Source organism: Heterodontus francisci, chromosome 12, assembly GCF_036365525.1.
Source record: "Heterodontus francisci isolate sHetFra1 chromosome 12, sHetFra1.hap1, whole genome shotgun sequence".
In the NCBI taxonomy this organism is placed as follows: domain Eukaryota; kingdom Metazoa; phylum Chordata; class Chondrichthyes; order Heterodontiformes; family Heterodontidae; genus Heterodontus; species Heterodontus francisci.
Window position 1 is genome coordinate 27,912,880 of NC_090382.1, and position 19,228 is coordinate 27,932,107.

The 19,228-nt window shown below is 43.9% G+C and overlaps 1 protein-coding gene across 1 annotated transcript in view; it reads left to right on the forward strand.

Annotated features, from left to right (window-relative positions):
• Positions 1–7,167, forward strand: part of LOC137375557 (B-cell receptor CD22-like) — a 50,779-nt gene extending 43,612 nt beyond the window's left edge. The window contains exon 9 of the mRNA XM_068042904.1: positions 5,572–7,167. Coding sequence (XP_067899005.1) covers positions 5,572–5,706 — 135 coding nt within the window. The 3' untranslated portion in view covers positions 5,707–7,167. The remainder of the gene's footprint in view (positions 1–5,571) is intronic.
• The last annotated feature ends 12,061 nt before the right edge of the window (positions 7,168–19,228 follow it).

A 19,228-nucleotide genomic window follows, 5' to 3' on the forward strand; every position in this document is an offset into this window, starting at 1 on the left:
GGTGACCTCTCCTCCTCCTCCCCCCCCCCCCACCCCGCCCTCTCCCCTCCCCCAACCCCACCCGCTCTTCCCCCGCCCGCTCTCCACACCCCCACCCACTCGCTCTCCCCTCCCCCCACCCGCCCGCACTCCTCCATCCCGCCCACCCTCCCTTTCTCGCACCCACCCGCGCTCTCCTCCCACCACCCGCCTGCTCTCTCCCCTCCTAGCCACTCTCCCCCCGTCCACCCCGCCCCCTCTTTTTCCACTCCTGCCCGCTTCCCCCTTCCGCCAATTACCCGCTCTCCCCTTCCCCACCCCGCCTGCTCTTCCCCACTCCTGCCGGTTCTCCCCTCACCCCACCTGCCCGATCTCCCCATCACCCGCTCGCTCTCTCCCTCCTACCCGCCCGCTCTCTACCCCACCCCCTGCCGCTCATACCCCCTGCCCACGCTCTCCAGCCACTCACTCCCCGCATCCCCAGCCCTCTCCAGCCATTTTGTGTTGTCATGGGTTTACGTTGCCTTTGTGTGATTGTTTGAGCAGCACCATCTTTAGTCCTGGCAGCTGCCTGAACATCGCAGACTGTGACGTTTTAGTGGAACAGGCTGCATATGCACACGTGCCAGTGCAGCGCTGCCTAGTGGTTGCGTTGTCAGCAAACACAGCCAATTCAGTACCCTGCTCCCTCTTTCCCCCCATATCCCTTGATCCCTTTGGCATTAAGAAATATATCTATCTCCCTCTTGAATATATTTAATGTTTTGGCCTCCACTGCCTTCTGCGGTCGAGAATTCCACAGCTTCACCATACTCTGAGTAAAGAAATTTCTCCTCATCTCAGTTCTAAATAGCAAATGCTGCATCCTGAGAATGTGACCCCTGGTTATAGACTCCCCAACCATCGGGAACATCCTCCCTGCATCTAGCCTGTCTAGTCCTGTTATAATGTTATAGGTTTCTATGAGACCCCTCTCATTCTTCTAAACTCTTGTGAATATAGGCCTAGTCAACCCAATCTCTCTTTATACGTCAATCCTGCCATCCCAGGAATCAGCCTCGTAAATCTTTTTTGCACTCCCTCCATGGCAAGAACATCCTTCCTCAGATAAGGAGACTAAAACTGCACACAATACTCCAGATGTGGTCTCACAAAGCCCTGTATAACTGTAGTAAGACATCCTTGCTCCTGTACTCAACTCCTCTTGCAATGAAGGCCAACATACCATTCGCCTTCCTAATTGCTTGCTGCACCTGAATGCTTGCTTTCAACAACTGGTGTACAAGGACAAGCAGGTTTCGTTTCACCTCCCCCTTTCCCAGTCTATCACCTTTCAGATAATAATCAGCCTTTCTGTTTTTACAACCAAAGTGGATAACCTCACATTTATTCACGTTATACTGCATCTGCCATGCATTTGCCCACTCACCCAACTTGTCCAAATCACATTGGAGCCTCTTTGCTTCCTCCTCACGGCTCACTTCACTTCCCCCACGGCCCCCCCACACCCACCCCCGCCCCCAAGTCATCAATGTATATTATGAATAGCTGGAGCCCAAGCACTGATCCCTGCGTTACCCCACTAGTCACTGCCTGCCGCCCAGAAAAAGACCCGTTTATTCCTACTCTCTGTTTCCTGTCTGTCAACTAATTCTCAATCCATGCCAGTATATTGCCCCCAATCCCATGTGCTTTAATTTTGCACACTGACATCTTATGTGGGACCTTATCAAAAGCCTTCTGAAAATACAAATACACCAAATCCACCGGTTCTCCCTTGTCTGTTCTATTAGTTACATCCTCAAAAAACTCCAGTAGATTTTTTCATAAACCCATGCTGACTCTGCCCAATCCCGTTTATGCTTTCCAGGTGTTCTGCTATCACATCCTTTATAATAGACTCTAGCATTTTCCCTACTACTGATGTAAGGCTAACTGGTCTGTAGTTCCCTGTTTTTCTCTCCCTCCTTTTTAAATAGTGGGGTTACATTTGCCACCCTCCAATCTGTAGGAACTGCTCCAGAGTCTATAGAATTTTGGAAGATGACCACCAATGCATCCATTATTTCCAGGACCACTTCCTTTAGTACTCTGAGAGGTAGATTATCAGACCCTGGGGATTTGTCAGCCTTTAATCCCATTAATTCCCTAGCACTATTTTTTTTACCAATACTGATTTCCTTCAGTTCCTCCCTCTCATTAGACCCTTGGTTCCCTAACATTTCTGGGAGCTTATTTGTGTCCTCCTTTGTGAAGACAGACCCAAAGTATGTGTTTAATTGTTCTGCCATTTCTTTGTTTCCCATTATAATTTACCTCATTTCTGACTGTAGGGGACCTAGAAGCTTTTAGTCAGTTTTTATGTTCCCCGCAAGTTTACTCTCATACTCTATTTTCCCCCACTTAATCAACCTCTTTGTCCTTCTTTGCTGAATTCTAAACTGCTCCCAATCCTCAGACTTGCTGCTTTTTCTGGCAATTTTATATGTCTCATCTTTGGATCTAATACTATCCCTAATTTCTGTTGTAAGCCACTGTTGAGCCACCTTTCTGGTTTTATTTTTGTGCCAGACAGGAATGAATAATTGTTGCAATTCATGCACATGTTCTTTAAATATTATGCATTGCCTATCCACCATCAAACCCTTTTAGTAAAGTTTCCCAATCTACCATGGCCAACTCGCACCTCATGCCTTCATAGTTTCCTTTATTTAGATTCAGGACTCTAGTTTCAGATTCAACTACTTCATTCTCCATCTTAATGAAGAATTCTAACATGTTATGGTCACTCCTCCCCAAGGGACCCCACACAACAAGATTGTTAATTAATCCTTTCTCTATTGCACAATACCCAGTCTAGGATAGCCTGTTCTCCAGTTGGTTCCTCAACGTATTGGTCTGAAAAACCATCACCTACAGACTCCAGGAAATCCTCCTCCACAGTATTCTTGCTAATATGGTTTGACCAATCTATATGTAGATTAAAATCACCCATGATTACTTTATTTATTTAGAGGTACAACACTGAAACAGGCCCTTTGGCCCACCGAGTCTGTGCCGCCCAACAACCACCCATTTATACTAACCCTACAGTAATCCCATATTCCCTACCACCTACCTACACTAGGGGCAATTTACAATGGCCAATTTACCTATCGCCTGCAAGTCTTTGCCTGTGGGAGGAAACCGGAGCACCCGGCGAAAACCCACGCAGTCACAGGGAGAACTTGCAAACTCCGCACAGGCAGTACCCTTATTGCATGTGTCTCTAATTTCCTGTTTAATGACATCTCTTACACCTCCACTACTGTTTGGGGGCCTATTGACACCCCCCTCTAATGTTTTCTGCCCCTTGGTGTTTCTTAGCTCCACCCATACAGATTCCACATCATGATTTTCCGAGCCAATATCCTTCCTCACTATTGTATTGATTTCCTCTTTTACTAACAGTGCTACTCCACCTCCTTTCCTTTTTTGCCTAACCTTCCTGAATACTGAATACCCCTGGATGTTCAGATCCCATCCTTGCAGTCATGTCTCCGTAATCGCTACTAAATCATAACCATTTATATCTAATTCTGCTGTTAATTCATCTACCTTATTGCGAATGCTCCGTGCATTAAGACACAATGCCTTTAGAATTGTCTTTTTAACATTGTTAGTTATCCTAGCTTTATTTTGCACTACGGCCCCCTTTGTTTCTTGCCGTTGTTTTCTCTGCCTTCCACTTTTGCTTCTTGCCTTTCTGTCTTTCATTTCTATCCTTGTTTCCTCTCCTCTGTCTTCCTTCTCAGATTCCCATCCCCCTGCCATTCTAGTTTAAACCCTCCCCGACGTCACAACCAAACACCTCCCCCCCACACCGAGGAAATTGGTCCTGGTCCTGCCCAGATGCAACCCATCCAGCTTGTACTGGGGTCCCACCTTCCCCAGAACCGGTCCCAATGTCCCAGAAATCTGAATCCCTCCTCCCACACCATTTCTTCAGCCATGTATTCATCTGATATATCCTGCTATTTCTGCTCTTGCTAGCATGTGGCACTGGTAGTAATCCTGAAATTATTTCCTTTGAGGTCCTACTTTTAAATTTTCATCCTAACTCCCTATATTCGGCTTGTAATACCTCATCCCTTTTTTTTACCTATGTCATTGGTACCAATATGTACCACGACAACTGGCTGCTTGCCCTCCCCGCTCAGAATGTCCTGCAGCCACTCAGAGACACCCTTGACCCTTGCACCAGGGAGGCAACATACCATCCTGGAGACTCCTTTGCCACCGCAGAAACGCCTGTCTGTTCCCCTTACGGTTGAATCCCCTATCAATATAGCCCTGCCACTCTTCTTCCTCCCTCCTCTGCTGCAGAGCCACCCATGGTGTCATGAACTTGGCTGTTGCTGCTTTCTCCTGAGCCATCTCCCCCAACAATATCCAAAGTGGTATATCTGTTCGAGAGGGGGATGGTCACAGGGGACTCCTGCACTACCTGCCTTCCTCTACTCTGTCTGGTGGTCACCCATTCCCTTCCTGCCTTTGCTGCATTTGCCTGTGGTGTGACCACCTCATTAAACATGCTATCCACGATGATCTCAGCATCATGCTGGGGCCTTCATTACAAAATTGGGGGGGGGGGGTCATACAAAAGATGCTCGGAGTCCTGTTGTGGAACTACCTCAGCATGCCACAATTGTTTGACCAGTTCCTTACTGGGCAATTGTGCTTAGGCAGGAAACAGCATCAGTGCATCTCCTGCTGGTGGATTGAAGATCACCATTCTGGGTAGTTATGGAGAAGTCATGGCACCTGCATCTCCCTACACATCATGCAGTTGCAGACTCTACTACTAGGTGGTTCTGTGAAGTTCTAAAACTGAGGCAGGAGTGGGATTTTCTGCTGTCAACAGTTTTTTGAATTCATTGTGAGCAATCAGGGTAAATAATGCAAGGTTAGGCTCACAGTGATCAGCCCCACTCAATGGAATGGAAAATCAGATATTGAGATAATTAATTTTAATGGCATTAACTTTCAGTTCTGTACTTTAGTTGACAGATTCTATGATACAGGGATCCTGAGCTCACAAAATGTACCTTTCCGGAACAACTTGCATTTATATAGTGCCTTTCATGTAGTAAAACATCTCAAGGTGATTCACAGGAGCGTTTTCAAACAAAATTTGACACTGAGCCACATAAGGAGATATTTGGACAAGGAACTGAAAGCTTAGGCAAAGAAGTAGATTTTTTATGAGCATCATAACAGAGGAGGGGTAGACAGGCCGAGAGGTTTAGAGAGGAATTCCAGAACTTAGTGCCTGAAGGCATGACTGCCAATGGGAAAGCGAGTAAAATTGGGAATGCACAAGAGGCCAGAATTGGAAGAGCACATAGATCTCAGAGGGCTGGAGGAGATTACAGAGGTAGGGATGGATGAGACCATGGAGGGATTTGTAAAATGAGGATAAGAATTTTAAAATCAAGGCAATGTTGGGTCGGAGCAGCGAGCACTGGGATGATGGATAAATGGGACTTAGTGAGAGTCAGGATGCAGGCTTTCTAACTTTTGTAGCATTTTGAACTGTTCCTCTCTCTGCAGACTCAGGCAACTCAATCTGAGGCCAGCGGCAGGAGAGAAAATGAATTTGCCTATGCCAATTTGCAGCACGAATCAATCGGCCAACAGCAGGCAAAAGGTCAGAGTGACAGAGTGGAGATCCTAGGGACTGTGTGAAAGAATGTGGAAGTAATGCCTGCAATCAGTTCAGGAATACAGATGACAGAAAATCGGCGAAAAATTAAACAACACTGAACAAATTGAGTGTGGTAATTTACGGGTAATTTGAAGAAGAACCCGGCCATATTTTTGTGCAATGAAATTTAAAACAGTTACGGGCCATTAAATGTATAATGTATCAAACCCTTGCACATTGTGTGCATGCCTGTAATTTACTTCCTGTCGTACTTTCTGTCACACTCTTTCTCGTTCCACTTTCTCCCGTAACATCTTCTCTCATCCCACCATTCCCCTTCACACATTTTCCTGTCATATAGTTCCACATCACAATTTCCCCCTGCACCGAGTGTGCACTCTTGTAATTTACTTCACTTTCCTCCTCACACTTTGTTGTTTTCAACCTTATTGATTTGAAGCAGCATCTGCTCTGACTCTTTGTGATCAATGCCACAGGACATCTGCTAATATTCCATAAAAGGATGAATACATTTTAATGTAACTTGGAACATTGTAAATTCTTACAAAGCTATTGCACATTTTAGATGGAAGCTGGATCTACCCTGCTTTTGTACATCATCATTTTTTCTTAAAGTATTGTAAATGTATAAAAGGGTCAGGACCGGATAGTGCAATGGATGAGGCCTTGTCCTTCCACCTTTTGGAGTCTGAGCACAAGTCCAGCTCAAATGGGTAGGATGATAATCTTCTCAGTCTATTGACTGTTAGGGGTACTATTAAAGTGAGTTTGAACAGTCTTATTCCACCTTTTACTTACTGTGAGCCTGCAGCACAGATCTGACAATAATTCACACTTGCTCAAAGAGGCTGAGCATTACTTAGTGAGGCTCTTCTAAGATTGGGGCAGAGTAGCAGGAGCTTGGAGGTAGTTTTGCTCTTTATCTAATTATGCTATATCTGGCCTGTGAGTACTTGATGCTGACACTTGAGGGCTGATGTTCCAGAAGTGCCTGCTCACCAGGAACACGCATCGGGAAATCAATGGGTACTTAGATAGAAAAGCAAGGGCAGTGCGCACGCAAGACTCCTCAACATGCTCTCGCAGTGGGCACCTATCCTCTCTATAGAAACATTCCGAAAATCAACTATTTGACTTCTGAAGTCTTCCCAGCCCTGCAATAACTTCCCTCAACTTTAGCGAGAACAAAATTAGAAAAAAACTGGCAAGAAACACACATAAACATGTCAATTAATGATTAAAAGCAAGTTTAAAGAGGAGCATTCACTGGAATACAAGACTCTACATCAGAAAGTGACGAGTGCATATTAGGTGACATCGCAAGGTGAAGATGAATCATGTCATCCATCTTATTACTTATATACACGAAGAGATCAGAAATGGGTATTTTAGCTACAATTTCTTTTCCTGTTTACAACTCATGCGGCAAATGAGTGCCAGGGCGGCACAGTGGCGCAGTGGTTAGCACTGCAGCCTCACAGCTCCAGGGACCCGGGTTCGATTCTGGGTACTGCCTGTGTGGAGTTTGCAAGTTCTCCCTGTGTCTGCGTGGGTTTTCTCCGGGTGCTCCGGTTTCCTCCCACAAGCCAAAAGACTTGCAGGTTGGTAGGTAAATTGGCCGTTATAAATTGTCACTAGTATAGGTAGGTGGTAGGGAAATATAGGGACAGGTGGGGATGTTTGGTAGGAATATGGGATTAGTGTAGGATTAGTATAAAATGGGTGGTTGATGGTCGGCACAGACTCGGTGGGCCGAAGGGCCTGTTTCAGTGCTGTATCTCTAATCTAATCTAATCTAATCATGCACATAGCTTCATGCACTTCTGGAGCTATGAAAAGTCAGTATTTCTCAGAAATGTAGCACCCACATTAGGCTGGGTCTCAGTGGCCTGGGACTTTCCCTTCACAGAGAGGCCTCTCTTTAACATATGCACATGCAAATATTCTCAGACAGACATATGTAAGGTTCTCGTGTCTGCCAACTCCTCAATCTCATGTTTTTATTTCCTGACATTTACTATTGTGCTTCTCCTCTTCCACTTCCGTCTCCAACTCAATTGACTGGCTTTGTGTTGTAGGGTTGCCAAATCTGCTTGGACATATTCCAGGTGCTTTTATCACATGACCAATAATCGCCTTGCCCTCATGCTTCAACTATTGGCCACCTAACGCATCCATCCTTGCATGGCACCAATTCGAAAGCGAACAGACTGTTCATTACCTGCCTGAATCATTCGTGACTGTCAGTTAAATAACCTTTGTTCCATTGCCCAATATTTATCTTGTGCCTCTGATTTTTCTCTTGGATTCTCTTCGATTGCTCACAGCAGTGTCCTGGAGATTAATCTTTAATGCCTGGGGTCTCCAGGACAATCCGGGAGGGTTGGCAACTGTAGTATTTTGGTCTTTCTATGTTGCTATCTACTTGTATTTCTTTGTATTTCTTTCTCTCTATCTTTACCTCTCTATATATCTAAATACCTATTTCTTTATCTATATATTCTTGTGTGTTTATCATTATTCCTATCTATCTTTCTCCAATCTATCTTTCTCCCTATCTATTTCTCTACATTACTCTTGCTATCTCTTTATCTCTCACAATCTTCTCTTGTTATATGTAATCCATGTCTATATTTCTCTCTTTCTCCCTATGTATCTGTCTTTCTCCCTATCTATCTTGCTACCTCAGTCTCTTTTTCTCTCAATATATATCTCTCTATATATATTTCACTATTTCTCTGATTTTCTTTGTTCTCATTAACCTTTTTTTATTAAGAGTTAGTATAACATTCCACAATAGAACTTATATAAAACTAATCTCGGCATCCATTGGAATAATTTCAATTAAAATAAATGTAGGGAGAAATCTAGAATTAAAAAAACTAACATCAAAAAATACAGGAACCTAAATTAGCAAATAATGTTTGAATAATGAATAAGCATTTTATCAAATCAAAATTAATCATCTTAAGTTTTAATTTGCTGTTGTTTAGATACAACAATTGATTTCAGTTATTAGAAGTGTTCAAAGTCTCCAGACACTGAATCTCAGGAATGAAACATGCTGCCATTTCTGCGGAAAATAGATCTGCATATCAGATAAACATTGTTTTAATATTCTTAATTTGAATAATTACAAAATGATTCAAATCATTAACTGGTCTGCAGAAAGGACGAAGTACATCCCTCCAGCTGTATCTGGCTAGAGTTTAATACAATGAAATACAGGACAGCTGTGGCTCTATGGCAGTGTCAAACTGTATAATACAGAGTGCAAATCTGGGCAGTATTTTTAATTTTAGGGTTGGTGATATTGAGTGGTTCCCAGTATATAGCCTGCCTGATCCTCCTTTCAATGAAAGTCAATGGAAGAGACAATCAGACAGCGTTATAATGGGCAGCAATTCGATATCACCATCTCCCAAAGTTAGAATTACCCAACTTTGTTCCTCACACAAGCTGCCATTGATTGAGAGGGAGCTGGGGCCTGGGGATGGGTGGCATGTTACAGTGTCTTTTTTAATATATATATTTAGTGAAAATACCTTTATGACTGTACAGCTGTGGGCTTTGTCTATGAATTGCACCATGTTGGTCAAAATATTGTAAAAAAAAAATGTGTAAATCGAGTAATTCTGGGTTAATTACTAACCAGAATATTCCACTTTGAGAAATAAATAAAACACGTGGATTATTAGGAGTCACTGTTGTGTCTGCTCAAAACGACAGGTTGTGTTGCCACTTGGTATGCCTATTTATGAATCAATAAAAAGTGGTGATGCTCAGCTTCCCTCAGCATTCACTGGCTGAAGCTTGGGAGAAGATGAACTATATGGACTGTTTGATTCCAGGTTTGATTCCCTGCAGCAGCGTTGGGGCAATAAGTTTTGCTCATAGGATTAGGTCATGGGGAAATCTGATATTTCTATAGTGCGTTTCACTTCCTCAGGATGTCTCAAAGTGTTCAACAGCCAATGAAGTACTTTCTTCAAGAATGATTTAAAGAAACTTGGCAGCCAATTTGTTCAAAGCAAGGCCCCACAAACAGCAATGAGATAGATGACCAGCAGGTCAGATAGCATCAGGAGAAAGAAACAGAGTTAGTGTTTCAGGTTGATGACCTTTGGTCAGAACATGACTCCATCAATGTAATGTGTTTCCAGCATTTTTCTGGTTTTAGTGATGTTGATTGAGAAATATATATCGGCCAGGAAACCAGGGAAAACTCTTTAATAAGACTATGCTCTTTAATAAAAAGAATGACGTGCATTGATATAGCACCTTTCACAACCACAAGACATCCCAAAGTGTGTTGCAGCCAATGAAGTACTTTTGAAGTGTAGTTATTGTTATAATGTAGGAAGCGCAGCAGCCAATTTGCACACAGCAAGCTCCTGCAAACAGAAATGAATATATGGCCAAACAATCTGTTTCTGTGATAAAAACGGAAAGTGCTGGAAAAATGCAGCAGGTCTGGCAGCATCTGTGGAGAGAGAAGCAGAGTTAACGCTTCAGGTCAGTGACCCTTCTTCACTGTGATGCTGATTGAGGGACAAATATTGGACAGGACACCAGGGATATCTTCCCTACTCATCTTCAAAATAATGCCAATGGATTATTTATGTCCATCTGTGAGGGCAGATGGAGCCTCGGATTAATGTCTCATCTGAAAACGGCACCTTAGAAGTGCAGCATTCCCTCAGTAGTAAATTTCTCATGCAACCTTTTATAGCTACCTGCCATCTCAGACTTTAATTTCTCATTTGAAAGACAACACCTCTGACAGTGCAGCACTCCTTCATTGCTGTGTCAGCTGAGATTGTGAAATTCTGCTTCAGAGGTAAGAGAACAGCCCACTGATCCATAGCAGGCAACCAGCAGCCAGCTCCTGATGATTATCCATTGACCCCTGCTGGAAAGTGTATGTGTGCGCACTTAGGACTCCAGCATTAAGCCTAGTCAACATAGTCTAGCAAGAACATTGGACAAACATGGGAAACCAATGGCTTGGAAATTCTTTGGAACAATTGGAATTTCTGCTGCACATCTAGTCGAGCAGGAGCAACTCCAAGGGATATCCCACCTATATTGGCTCAAACTTACAAATGTAGACTTTTCAATATTGGGGTCAGAGTTCCAGTTTATATAATACTCCTTTGTTTTAGGGTAGGTTTTGTGCTAACTTTCTCCCCAACTTATCCTTTCTCTGCAGGCGACAGCTGTGATGTATCCAGCAGCAATGCAGAACCTGTCTAATTGGGCGAATCTACCCACTGAGTGCCAGCAAACTCTTTGATCAAGGGTTGAGGGAGGGAGTGGGGATAGGGTGTGGTGTGGCACATTAACATTCGGCCTTTTTTTCCATTTACCAATATTTATTTTATGCCCCTCTGATTTTATTTTCCTGGGTTTCAAGTGTACATATGTGTGTGGATTAGTCTGCAAGCATTGATGGCTGTGAGTCCATCATCTTTCATAGATGGAAGGATGCCAACCATCCATCTGCACGAAAGACCATACAAGTGTGTCTCTTTGTCTGTACACTTGTACATATGCATTTGTGTTGACACAACTTTTTTCATGCAAGCTCACATATAAATGGGTGTATGCAGGTTTATCTGTGTGTGTGCACGCGTGCGCGTATGCACCTGTGTGGGTGTGCACCCATGTGTGTGTGCAACTCTGTGGGTATTTATGTCCCTGTGTGAGTGTGTGAGTGCACCTGTGTTGGTTTGTACTCCTGTGTGGTTGTGTACGCCTGTGTGGGTGTGTGCGCCAGTGTGGGTGTGTACACATATACTCACATATACTCTCTGTGCCCATTTGTCTCCAATTCTTCTTCTGCATGACTCGTTCTTTCTGGAGGCCATGTACATTGGAAAGCCAGCAGTGTTGGTGGGGTGGGGTGGGGGGATGTGGTGTTGTGAGGGGAATTGGTTGGTGAGGGCCAAAATCGAAGAATGAGTATTTCAACTGCTTACTGATCTCTCTCTGACACTGACAGGTGCCTGTTGCCAGGATTGCACTCTCCTCACTGGGAAATGTGTGGTGCAAGGAGACCTAAAAGGAGAGAGACATCTAATGATATCCAAGCTGGGGTTGCTTCAAGCTGGCACTGGTCTTTTAGAATGGAAAATGTTTCAATTCCTCACATTGAATAGATTTAATGAGCTCAGTTTTCACATACAAATTCACAAAAAAAATAAAGTGATTTTAATTTTAGGACATGACTCTAATTTGTTTGGACTCAACCCTTGTTCAGTTCGTGTCCAGTCATTTCAGGTCAAAATTTCCTGGGGAATGCATACAGAAAATGTAATTTTCTCATGATCAATGAGTGAGTGTATTCTAGATTATGGTCTCTAAATACTGAGTTGACATCCAGTGGGGAACTTACATCTGGCACAGTGGTAGTATTCATGAGTCAAAAACAGAAGATGATGGCTTTGAGTCCAACTCCAGACAGATCTGATGAGTGGAGACTAGAATAGAGTCTCTAAATACTGGGTTGACATCTAGCAGGAGATGTGCATCTGAATAGAATGACCAGATGTAGTTTTCCTGCATTGGCGTCAGTAGCTAACAGCCCCAGTGAGCAGAGACCAGAGTGTTGGAACTGAATACAGAGTTGACGTCATGCTTGTGCCCGTTGAGTAGGAGTGACCTGCGCATCATGACGAAAAGTCTTGCTTGCAGCCCTTCGAGGTGAAGGTGCTCTGAAGATAAAAATTGTAAGGAAGGCTAGGGGAACCAGGTCACCTACTCTTCTCTAGTAAGTGGCTCAAGAATCTCATTTGTGAGACTCAAGATAGAACCCTAAAAAAACAGCCACAGATTTTTCTCACCTTCAATATTCCTCTCCTGGAGGCCATGATTCCAGCTAGAGTACAACTCCATGAGCATTGCCTGCCTTCCATTAGCTCAACCAAGTGAGCATACTGTATGAACTGAACAGCAAGCAGGTTACTTCACCCATGGATGTGGATTGATTCTGTTCTCACAGATTTACACAAACGTCCCACAGGACTCACTAGATAGTATTCAGGTTTGGAAGGACCTTCAGGGCCTAACAGATGCTCAACTAATTAGTACTGTTAGCAATAAACTTGTTAAAATTAAAATAGATGAGGATTTCATCTTGGATAGAGCAAGGAACACTAAAATAGATCAGCTGCCATCCCTGATCATATTCACCTTTAAAGAAATGGTACAGGTGCTATGTGAGCCCTTTGCCACAGGGATCACAACTTAAACCAAGGAGAGCAAAGTATTACTTATCAACCTTTGGAGGCACCGAGGACTCTCGTCTCGGTGGTGCCAGCTTTCCAAGGACTGGAAAGTGAAGGCGCGTGAGCGCCACACGTCAAGTTCAAGATTGGGAACGGATGGTAAGAGCACATTCAAGTGGATGCAAAGAGGTACTCACCAGATTTAAAGTAGGATCCCCATCGCAGAGCTGCAGAGGGGCCGCCACGGAGCTTCGCCGCCCCCGGGAAGATCGGAACCAGCAATCCCGATGTCGGGTTCCGTGGCGGCCACTGCTGCTCCGATTCTCTACCCATCCCCACCTCGAAATCCGTCGAAATCCGTCGTTGGGGGGAAAACAAAATCCAGCCCCTAGAGTACTGCGTAGAGTTTTGGTCTCCTTACTTAAGGAGGGATATACCTGCATTGGAGGCTCAGAGAAGGTTCACTAGGTAGATTCCTGGGATGAAGGGGTTGTCTTATGAGGAAAGGTTGAGCAGATTGGGCCTATACTCATTGGAGTTTAGAAGAATGGGAGGTAACCTGAATGAAATATATAAGATTCTGATGGGGCTTGACAGGGTAGATGCTGAGAGGATGGTTCCCCTTGCGGGGTATCTAGAACTAGGGGCACAGTTTAAAAAGAAAGGATCTCCCATTTAAGATGGAAATTTCTTCCCTCAGAGGGTCATTAATCGTTGGAATTCTCTTCCCCAGAGAGCAGTGAGGCTGGATCATAGAATATATTACAGGCTGAATTGGACAGATTTTTTTGATCTGCAAGGTAGTTAAGGATTATGGTGTAGGAGGGTGGGCATTCAGGAAAGTGGAGTTGAGGCCACGTTCAGATCAGCCATGACCTTATGGAATGGCGGAGCAGGATCAAGGGGCCGAATGGCCTACTCCTGCTCTTATTTCTTATGTTCCCTCAGATTGGAAGGAGGGTAACAGTCCCAATTTGTAAAAAGGAGGAAAAGGCAGAACTGGGTAACTATAGGCCTATTAGCGACTTCAGTAGTAAGTTAGATGTTTGAGGGTTTCATTCGGGATGCCCTACATGACCATGTAGACAGGGAGGGCTTTATCGGGGAAAGGCAACATGGCTTTCTGAAAGGAAGGTTGTGTAAATCAGTTTGAGCTGTAGCTGAATCAAACAGGATTCTAGGTTATATTCACAGGACAATTCATTATAGAACAAAATATGCCATTTTGTCCTTGTACAGGGACTCCATCCCTCTCCCTAGCAACAGTCTGAAATTAAGCCTGTCTGTTCACAACCTCGGTGTCACATTTGACACTGAGATGAGCTTCTGACCTTATATTCGTGCCATCACTAAGACCGCCTATTTCTATCTGCATAACATCACCCAACTTCGTCCCTGTCTCAGCTCATCTGCTGTTGACACCCTCATTTATGCCTTCGTTACTTCTAGACTTGACTATTCCAATGCACTCCTGGCTGATCTCCCACATTCCACCCTCTGTCATCCAAAACTCTGCAGTCCGTGTCCTTACTCCTACCAAGTCCCGTTCCCCTATCACCCCTGTGCTCGCTGACCTACATTGGTTCCTGGTCAAGTAATGTCTTGATTTTAAAATTCTCATCCTTGTTTACAAATCCCTCCTTATCTCTGTAATATCCTGCAGCCACAAAACTCTCCAAGATATCTGCACTCCTCTAATTCTGGCCTCTTGTGCATCCCTGATTTTAATTGCTCCATTATTGATGGCCATGTCTTTAGTTGCCTAGGCCCAAGCTCTGGAATTCTCTACATACACCTCTCTGCCTCTCTATCTTGTTTACCTCCTTTAAGACACTCCTTAAAACCTACCTCTTTGGCCAAGCTTTTGGTCATCTGACCGAATATCTCCTTATGTAGCTCCGTGTCATAATTTGTTTTCTAATGCTCCTGTTAAGATCCTTGGTACGTTTTATTACGTGAAAGGCCCTATATAAATATGTTGTTGTTGTTGTACAAGACCTTGGCTGGGCCTCAGTTCAAATACTGTGCCCAGTTTTGGTCTCCTCATATGATAGGGGAATATTGAGGCCTTAGAAAGGGTGCAGAGGAGAGCCACATGATTAATTCTGAGTTTAAAACATCTGAGCTACCCAGATAGGCTCAAAGAGCTGGGTCTGTATATTTTAGAAATGTCTAGGCTCTGAGCTGCTTTGATTGAGGTTTATTAAATAATAAAGGGTCTAGATGATTTTAAGCAGATAGGCTTAGGAGGACCAGAGATCACGCTTACATGTTATATAAATGTAGAACTAGGTGAGATGTTAAAGCAGTTCTTTTTCCAGAGAATAGTGGGCCTGTGGAACAAGCTGCTGGCTTGTGCAGTGAATTCTGATTTGCTGAATTCTTTAAAGAAGGATTTAGATCTGTCTCTGACTGGGGCAGAGATCACTTTGTACAAGAGGTGAGTGCCTATAATGTGAATCAGAGTGTATGTAGTTTCCTGGTCTATTTTCAACCACCTACGAGTGTTGGAGGTTGGAGGGCAGTTGGAGAGGAATTTTCCAGAGCCAGATAGATTGGGGAGTCTATATTTGTGATGGCACCACTACTGCATGTAGCTGCTCTTTTCCTATCTGCAATTTTTGTCTGTTATGACACAGGCAGACTTACTGATGTAATCCCCTTTTAAACCCAGTGACAGTGTTGAAGCCCCATGTCCTGTGCCAGCTGTGACGAGCCGACCTCAATTCCGACTGGGGATGAAGCCTAGGACCTTGATCAATTTCAATTAATTTCCACCCTCAGTGACAATGTCATGAAAACTTTCAGTCACATATTCTGACAAGGATACGAGAACTGCAGCTGGCTGAGCAGCAGTAATCCACAGCTGTGTCGACTGCCAGTAAGAAGCTCCTTCAGAGTTTCTGGAAACGAAGACAGATAAACATGTGAGATTGACCGACCTCATGATGTGAACAGAGTTGCCTCATTGAAGGATTTTGGTTCTTAGGTTTGGTCAGATCTACATCCTGTGGCTCAGGAGTAGCACTCTCATCTGTGAGCCCGAACAACAACAACTTGAATTTATATTCCATCTTTAATCTAGTAAAGTGTCCCAAGGGACTTCACAGGAGCAATTATGAAACAAAATTTGACACTGAGCCACCTAAAGAGATAGTAGGGCTAATGATCAAAAGATTGGTCACAGAGATAGGTTTTAAAGGAGTATTTTAAAAGAGGAGAGAGAGGTAGAGAAGGGATCAGTGGCTTGTGAACAGAGTTTGTGATGGGGACTGAAGACAATGGCCTCTGTCATGCCAATATTTAGTCGGAGAAATATTTTGCTCATTCGATGCTGGATGTCAGACAAGCAGGTTGAAAAAACAGAGACAGTGCAGATGTTGAGAGAGGTGATCTTGAGATTGAGCTGGGTGGCATGAGGGTACCTATGGAAACTGAGGATGAGTTCATGGATGATGTCATTGAAGGGCAGCATGTAGATGAGAATTAGGAGGAGGTCAAGGATAGATCCTTGAGAGACTGCAGAGGTAACATTACAGGAACAGGAAAAGAAGCCATTGATAGTAATTCTTTCACTACAACTGGATAGATAAGAATGGAGCCAAGTGAGTGCAGTCCTCCCAGCTGGATGATGAAGGAGAGGCATTAGAGGAGGATGGTGTGATCAACTGTTTCAAAGCCTGCAGAAAGTTCAAGAAGGATGTGGAGGAATAGCTTACCATGGACACAGTTATGTAAGATGTCATTTATGTGCCTGATATGAGCTGTTCCAGGACTGTGGTGAGATGGAAACCTGATTGGAGGGATGTAAACATGGAGTTGTAGGAAAGATGAGCACAGATTTGGGAGGCAACAACACATTGAAGGACTTTGGAGGAGAAGGGGAAGTTGAAGGTGGACATGTGTTTTCAAGGACAGAGGGTTTTTTTTGACAGCACATTTGAAAGTGAAGGGGCTAGCAGCTGAGGACAGGGAATTATTTACAATATCAACTAACTTGGGAGCCAGGAAGGGAAGTTGAGTGGTCAGCAGTTTAGTAGGAAGAGGTTTTGAGGAAACAGGATGTGTGTCTCATGGACAAGATGAGCTCAGCGAGGGCATGAGGGGAGATAGAAGAGAAACTAGAGAAAGATCCGAGTTCAGGGCAAAACTTCAGGGAATGTTTGGCCCAGTGGGCTATGGGAAGAGAGGGAAGCGATAGTTGCAGATGAGCTGATAGACTCCAACCTTGTGATAAATAAGTTCCTGAACTCCTTGCACTCCTTGCTGGAAGTGAGGATCGAGAAGGCGAGGGAGAAGGGTTTCGCGAGATGATTTGTAGTGGAGAAGAAGCTGGAAATTGCCTGTGCATTCCAGGATGATCCTGAAATAGTGAGCAGTTTTGGTAGAGGAGAGCAGGACCCAAAAACATTCGATGTGGTCTCAGCCAAATCCGATGATGATTGGTTAAACCAATTATTGGCCATAACAGTTCAAATCTCCGTCTGTTTAACTTACGGGAGTGGAGCTGAAGCCCACATCAGTGGAACGACCCGGGTGAGAGAGAATAAGGGTTTTAATGGGGGCAAAGGCATCAAAGGATGTGAAGGTGCGATTGAGCAGAAATGCTCCAAAAATGTTGTGGTAAATTGAAGGCCAACTGTTAGAAAGTTGGGAATAAAAATTAAGTTTTAAGTGACTTGGGACAGAGGTTTTTCCAGGGGCAGGCACAGAAGGAGGTGAGGTTGGGAGGGTATGGGGGAATGTGGACGGAGAGCAATGCAAAGCAGTGATCAGAAATTGCCTTATCTTCGATTGACATAATGGGAGTTGTGAGTTCACGTGAGATAGTAAGGTCAAGAGGATGGCTGTGAATATGAATAAGGAAGTTTACATGGAGGGAGCGATGAAGGGCTGATAGGAACTCAGCAAAGACAAAGCATGATGAATTGATGAGAAGTCACTCAGTGAAGAGATAGAGAGAGAAGGCAGTGAATATATTTCAGTGTGAAACTCAGGCTGGTACTTGGGTGGGTGGTCAAGGTCAAGAATTTTAAGTGAGAGGTAAGAGAGGTGGAGCAAGGTGAGATGCAAGAGGAGATGCCAAAGGAGTAGGGGACAGATAAGCTATAATTTGGTAATAAGAGCCACAGCACCATCACAGCTGTTTGGACGGGGCAAATGGTAAAAGATGTAGCCAGGAAGGGAGGCTTCATTAAGCAACAAGGTATCATCACCTCTCACCCAGGTTTCCATCAAGGCTATGATGTCAATCATCCACAATATGCCTATGTGCTGCACCTTGACTATACAGCACTGAAACAGGCCAACCAATAGGTCCATGCTGGCTTTTATACTCAAGAAATATTTTTTGTTTTTCCATTACTGATTGTGGTTGTAATCCCAAACGGCAGTACATTCCATATTCATAAGACAAAAGTGGTTGCTGATCACATTTGGCCTAGCTCCCCCAGGGAGCTGAATCAACAAAGGAATTCTCAGATCCACAGTGACTCAAGTATTTCAGACAAGTGGCTTTTATTTTGATGTGACTTGGAGGGATGAGATTGAGCAACATTCACAGCCACAACACCACAGAAATTGTGAGGAAGTAACTTTCCATTTTTGGTGCGAAATGCTGATCTATCTGCTGTGCATTTTAAAAGCCCCAAATTGTTCTCGGGCCTTGGTTCGAGGATGGTGATGGGGGTGTGGTGGTGGGGTGGGGTGGGGTGGGGTGGGGGGGGCGGGTTTGCGAGGGTGCTGGGGCGGGGTAGAGGGAAGTTCCCTGCCCCACCCGCAGCGGACCAAGTTAACTGCCTGTCTACTCACTTCATTTTAATTTTTATCGGACCTAAAATCACTCGGACAGAAATGAATACTGATGGTAATTGTGGATACATGCTCAACACATTCACTTGACAGTTTGCTATGTTAATGAAAGTGTCAACACATGAAAAATATATCAGTTAATTAGAACAATGAGCTTCAGTAGGCTGATTGTAGAATACATCAGTTATAGAAGATTAAAAGGTAATCGGATTGAGGCATTTAAATTGATTAGAGAAATTGATTGGGTACATCTGAATGTTTATTTCATTGCTGTTTGTAGGAACTTGCTGTGCATCAAAATGATTGCCATGTTTCTTATAGTGCAACAGTGACTGCTCTTCAAATAAGCACTTCATTGGCTGTAAAGTGTTTTGGATTTCCTAAGGCCTGGAAAAACATGATATAAATGTGAGTCCTTTCTATTTGAGGTAGTGCAGAGCAATGTGGCAGAGTGTGGGGTGAGACCAGCAAATGACTCATTGAAGAATGATGAAATGTGCTC